The sequence below is a fragment of the Oreochromis niloticus genome, linkage group LG23 (assembly GCF_001858045.2).
Source record: "Oreochromis niloticus isolate F11D_XX linkage group LG23, O_niloticus_UMD_NMBU, whole genome shotgun sequence".
NCBI classification, from domain to species: Eukaryota; Metazoa; Chordata; class Actinopteri; order Cichliformes; family Cichlidae; genus Oreochromis; species Oreochromis niloticus.
In genome coordinates, this window is record NC_031986.2 from 42,790,657 (window position 1) to 42,797,199 (window position 6,543).

The following is a 6,543-nucleotide window of genomic DNA, read 5'->3' on the forward strand; positions in this document are numbered from 1 at the left end:
GGTTGAGGATGGAGTCAAGCTCAACTCCCAGTCCTACTGCCAGTTTCTGGAAGACACCTTCTTCAAGCAGTGGTACAGGAAGAAGTCTGCATCCTTCAAGAAAAACATGATTTTCATGCAGGACAATGCTCCATCACACGCGTCCAAGTACTCCACAGCGTGGCTGGCAAGAAAGGGTATAAAAGAAGAAAAACTAATGACATGGCCTCCTTGTTCACCTGATCTGAACCCCATTGAGAACCTGTGGTCCATCATCAAATGTGAGATTTACAAGGAGGGAAAACAGTACACCTCTCTGAACAGTGTCTGGGAGGCTGTGGTTGCTGCTGCACGCAATGTTGATGGTGAACAGATGAAAACACTGACAGAATCCATGGATGGCAGGCTTTTGAGTGTCCTTGCAAAGAAAGGTGGCTATATTGGTCGCTGATTTGTTTTTGTTTTGTTTTTGAATGTCAGAAATGTATATTTGTGAATGTGGAGATGTTATATTGGTTTCACTGGTAAAAATAAATAATTGAAATGGGTATATATTTGTTTTTTGTTAAGTTGCCTAATAATTCTGCACAGTAATAGTCACCTGCACACACAGATATCCCCCTAAAATAGCTAAAACTAAAAACAAACTAAAAACTACTTCCGAAAACATTCAGCTTTGATATTAATGAGTTTTTTGGGTTGTTGTTCAATAATAAAATTATTCCTCAAAAATACAACTTGCCTAATAATTCTGCACTCCCTGTAAAGTCCTATAGAAGTGTTTTGATTCGGCCTAGTTGGAAGCAGTTTCTGTCTAGATATTTGTAGCTGTTCATGTCTCTGCAGCTATTTCTAACATTCAACCAACTGCATTATTTTTATACACAAATGTTTTAACCGTACAAGCATGCAGGTATTAAAAAAAGTGAGTTAGATTAATAAAACATATTAATATCACTCATTTATTAAAAAACACACACACACATGTCCAAATGTTTCTTTATCTGGAACATCTGGAATTTCTGTTGACTCTGACCTGATGGAGTACTGGCTATTGTTTTGGAGATAAGATCTTAAACATTAAAGTGAACCCATGCTGGTCATTCTTGTGACTTCTTTTCCAGACACCCTGAGGTGTGAGCTGGCGCTGCTACAGGAAGGGACATTCTTCTTCAGGAAACGGGGCTCCAACCTGTTTGAAGTACACTTGGACGTATAAAAATACACGAGACAATGGCAATATGGTGGTTTTTCCCCTTACTACTATGTTATAATTTTTTAAAAAGAAAAAACAAAAGACCCCAGTATTGTTGAATCCTGTAGAATTCAGTAATAGTTTGTCTTTTCCTAGACTCATATTTTCAGTGTTCCCCAAAATTAAGGCATGTCATTTATTTGATTGACAGTGAGGTCAAAATCCAGCAGTCCTACAACTTCTTCATTTTCTTGACTTTTTCTGTGTAACCCATTGCACTTAAATATTAAAATTTGGTTGCAAACTAAACTACAGTTTAATCTCAATAAATTAGACACTTTTATAGTCCAGTGAACTTTCAAAGCAATATGCATTTAAATAGGGTAATTTAAAAAAGATATGCTTTAAAAAACAATGGAAATATTATGATGGTGTCCTCTAATAAGATTACAAAGAATTTGCTAATTACTTACTGTAAATTATTCATTTTACAAGAAAAGGGCTGAGTCTAACTCAATATAAGTCTCCTACCTCCCCCACAGACCTCCCCCACAGACCTCCCCATGCCTAGATAATGGAAAGGTTATCAGTTTAAAGGAAACCGGTTGTGGATTGGAATACAAAGTGGAAGGAAAACGGCTTTTGTTATTCTTTTTGTTAGGGTCATGGGGTATTTGGCAGAATTTAGCCAGTAACTTTTTTTAAGTCTTCTGATGTGACTCAGTGTGAACTAAGGTCTATTCAGAGTGTTAACATGAGCTAATTCCAATCCTGTCTGCAAAGTTTCATGGCACTCTCTATCTTAATGTTTTCTTTGTGATTCTTTAAGCACTGAGTGAGTAAAAGTGAAACAGAAAGTACAGGAATGTGTGCCAGTGGTGACATTTTAGCATGCTGCCAACCTAAATGTCATCGGAAAAACTGGGTAGTGAATTTCATGTAAACGCAGTCTTTTATGGTAAAAGGTCTATTACTTCTTTCATCATTATAATGAAAAATAAAGCTACTTTTTAAAATTAAAAACAGCAATCAACTGTCAATGTAAAGTCACTTATACACCCAAAGTATTTTCATGTACTGCTAACATAGCTGAGAAAAAGCGGCGCTTTGTGTTCTACTTTAGGATAAACACACAACACACACTGTGTCACATTAAAAAATAAACACCAGAATGAGTCTTGTTTCTTCAGTCACTCCCACTCATTTCTTTATACTTTTTAAGTGGTCTTGAGCAATGTCTTTGTACATGACCATTTTCAAATGTTGTTTGGTTAATCAGGCCACTTGAATGAATCAGTCATGCATTAAAAAGGTGTCTAACTCAAGGGAAGAATGAGTGTTGTGACTACAGATAACAGACATTATAGTAAAGCAGCAACTTTGAATTGTATCTTTAGGCCTTTTGTTAGTAGCAGCCTGAGTATCCTTAACATATTTGAGCAAAGTGGTGAAGTGGAGGAGAAGTGGCAGGCCTAAAAACCTCAACATGTTCTTAATAGGAAGAAATTCAACAAAGACCTGACCTAGAACCTGAGAGATTCAGTTGAACCTTAAAAACTGTATCTCTATGTATGATGAGTTTTTACTGTCATCTCTCATCATATAGCCATTCTTAAGGAAGAAAAGAGGGGAAAAAGGCGTAAGAGTGCCAAATTATACAAGCACTGGACTGAAAATCAGCAGCAACAGGTCTTATGGAGTGATGAATCCAAATCTAAAATCTTTGGTTTAAATTGTCAACGTGTACAAAAGAGAAGTACAACAGTGGGTGTCTTTAGGCATCTGTAAAACATGGTGGAAGCTTGGTGGAGATAAAAGTGAAGTGACTACCTGAATAAATGACAAGAAAGCTTGCCTAAGCGAGTTCAGGCTCTGGAAAAGAATAAATGTGGTCATTCCATATATTACCTTTCAAGCTCAGTAGAACTGTACAAATTATGTTTTTACCTTATGAATAGTATTTCTGTGTATTTTTGCACATATTTCTTTTTTTTTAAATAAACAAAGAAATGAGTGGTGGTTCAAGACTTTTGCACAGTACCATATCACAACAGGGACTGGCATAAAACAAAAATCATACATGTGCTCATGGATCACGTGACATAACTAAGTGGTTCCCTTTAAGACGACTATAAAGTTTACAGTGTCGTCATCAAATTAAAACATCAATTTATGCTTAAGTTAATGACCCAGAATCTGCAAATGGATTGACCTTTACTAAGTACCAAAGTGTTTGCATGCAAACATGCAAACTATAGAAGTTGATCAGAGCAAACACTGTGCCTGCTAAACATCACCATGTGGTTTGGTGTAAGTGCCACCTGTTTACTACAGATTTTAAAAGTGCATTTTTTTCGTAGCATAAAAGTAAAAGTGAAATTTGAACTGGATTAAAGCCATAAAATGCTGGAGCCGGAAGAACTTTTCAAAATTGAACATGTGACTTAAAATATGACTCAGCTCAGGCTATTTTCTCACTCTGAGTTCTTGTTTGTTTTTTGATTGGAGATATTTTACCGCAGTTTTTATTTATTATTGCACTCCCATTTAGAAAGAGTTCTGCTGAATTTAGCTTGATGTTTATCATTATCCGGACTTAAAAACAAAAGTGATTATCTATGGGTTAAATGAAAGTGCTTGTTATCTCTCTTTTGGGTTTTCAACAAACTTTCCCTCCTGTGTAACAGGATATGTCTGTGATTCCAACAGACTCACCCTTTCCTGTATGGACTTTACGCCTGGCAAATGTACTCCTATTCAACTGAGGCCAATGGGGACTAAAAGTCAAAAAGGTATTTACAGGAATATCTACAGAGTTCATATACACGAGTCAATTCTAAGGGACAAAAATGTCTACAACTTTGCATTTAAAAACATGCAGAGAATCAGAGCTTGTGCTTTCATTGAGTAAGAAACCAAATGTGAACTGCAGAAGGACTGTATTTGAATGGTTGCTTTACAGAACAGTTAAAGCATCATTATGTGGTTTGATTCACGGAACTGTTAAATAAAGGCGGATGTTTGAAATGTCACAAAGGTTACAACTATTTTTTGTCGTCTGACCAGGTGATCTCATAGTCGCTGAAGAAAGTCTTCAGCTTCTCCACAGAAACAGCATGGTCAGCTTTTCCAAAGGCCTGCGAGTGAGTGAGAGACCTGACATTAGTGAATTAAATACTCCTGAAGATTTTAATTTTTCATTCAGCTTTTAGTTAACTTACAGTGGATTCTCCAAACACCCTTATTTTTTTCTCTTGGTTGTTGTGCTCTATCTTCCCTCCTCCAAGGCATTTGCACTCCATCCCCAAGGCCTCCATAGCAGGGTTGACCTTCTCAAAAATATGATCTGAAAATTTATGAACACATTTAGAAGAAATTGAGACTGTAATTTAGTTACAATTCAATAAAAATAGCAATTAGAATCAAATACGGAAATTTGGTAGTTGTCTCCAACGACTAGGTTGGCATGAATTTCATTCCTCTGCTCTGTGCAGTATCTATTCCGCAATGCACGTCTGCAAGATCCACCAAAGGAACCATAAAAATGAGACAACACTGCACAACAGACTACATGCTATAGGTTTTCATCTGCACCGACAGTCACCGGTCTGCACGATATCTCGCGCTGAACTGACGCAGTTGACGTTCTCCTTGAAGCAAACTATAATAACTTACTGTGATATTCGGCATTTTTTGTGCCACGGACAATGTCTTTATGCACATCGCCATCTTTCGCTTTTACTCTGACCAGTATGTACTTAAAAGTTCCCTCTGGATCAATCTCTACATCGGGGATTTTAGCCAGAGCGTCTGCCATTGCGACTGTAGATTTACGCAAAACGCCGTAGACTCTGAAACTGCGCAGAGGTCTACTGACCACAGAGAACATGAGTAGTTCTCACAGATACCTTTATTTGGGTCAGGATTTCTACTTCGCTTCTTCAAGCGGCAGGACATTCGCGACTTGTTGCATTAATGTGCAGATTTAACACTGCGCTCGCACTCTGGCGCCTTCATATGGCAGTAAGTGCGAAGTGTTTGAATTTGCGTTCCTTGTAGTCTCTGTCTACATACAGATGGATTAGCATTAGAAAACTTTATGTTACACTACTCAGACGCACAAGTGATATCGTCAATATGTCTAAGTTTGGTACGAGAATTTTCTGCTTTTGGCCATTTCCTGCAGCATGCGGCAGATTGTCTGCCAGTGTCTATCGGAGAGATCAGAAGTCAAGATCAAACCTCAGAGTTAGGTTTGATCCTCCCCCTGAGGGCCTTTTGGTTCTTACCCCAAAGGAATCCTATCTTTTTGGATTCACATCAAGAACGCTTCAGCGGGGAGCAGGATGCATAGTTTTGCTTTGCGTGATATGACTCCTGTTTGCACTGTGACTTCATTAAGCAGTAATTTTTCATGTTACCTTAAGCTTGGAGCCAAAGGACACAGTTTTAGGACAGTCAGAGAAAGGTAAACCTCTAAAAAGACAAAGGCTTTCCCATATAACCATGCCAAATAAGACAGGGAAGTCAAATAAATATTTAGATCTTTTGTAACTAATAGTGGTAAGTTGTGTAACTGCCTGTCCCATTCTAGTTACAACTGTGTGATTGCTCTGTTATTCATAGCTGTGTTAGTTAATCAGAGAGTTTATTTTATCTAATTGTGGAAGGGAGTAAGGTTAAGAGGTGTCAATAACAGTAGCTACAATCCCATGCCTCAGTTCAGACAGGAAGGATGTAAACTGTCACTTCTGGAAACGCAGGCAGCCAGCAGGCACCTCTGCTTCTATGTGCCGCAAATTTTCCATGCCTAGACACTCGTAAACAAGTGACTGTCGTGATCTTTCCTACAAAATCTTTCCTCTTGCTTTCTACTAACACCTCCTTTGCAATGACATGTCAGTTCTGAAGTGTGAAAAGCATGTTTTAGTCTATGCATTGTCTGTTAGCACACTTTGTACTGTTGTTGTGTATTAGTCAGAATGATTCATTGCATACAGTTGAGGTTTAGACATGGGCCATCAGATTTCTTGAAACACAAATACAAACACAAGAAACCCTCATTAGTGCTGATGAAGAAAATATTCTTTCCTGACATCCAAGAAAACATGTCAGTGGCACACAAGTCAATCACAGATAGACTCTTATCAGCCTCCCAGTATTTCAGAGCTTTGAAAAAGAATTTCCTTCTCAGTGGCCTTATATTTAATACGTGCATTTTTGTGTGTACTCTGTACCATTGTTGCTTCACCAGGAAATGCTTAAGTACCTGATGTCATACAATTTGATTTGTCTTTGAATTTGTCCTTCTTTTCCCCCCAAGCCTTTTTCACAAAGTTTACTGCTTCTGTGTTTTTAGACCTTTTTAT

General features: G+C 37.8%; 1 protein-coding gene across 1 annotated transcript; it reads right to left on the reverse strand.

Annotated features, from left to right (window-relative positions):
• Positions 1 to 3,458: 3,458 nt before the first annotated feature.
• si:dkey-51e6.1 lies at positions 3,459 to 5,106 on the reverse strand. Its single transcript, XM_003439820.4, has 3 exons — positions 4,850 to 5,106; positions 4,396 to 4,520; positions 3,459 to 4,311 (listed from the first exon to the last, which is right to left on the reverse strand). Exons 1-3 carry the CDS (start codon positions 5,061 to 5,063, stop codon positions 4,219 to 4,221), a joined length of 432 nt encoding a protein of 143 aa, XP_003439868.1. The 5' UTR covers positions 5,064 to 5,106; the 3' UTR covers positions 3,459 to 4,218.
• Between the last annotated feature and the right edge of the window lie 1,437 nt (positions 5,107 to 6,543).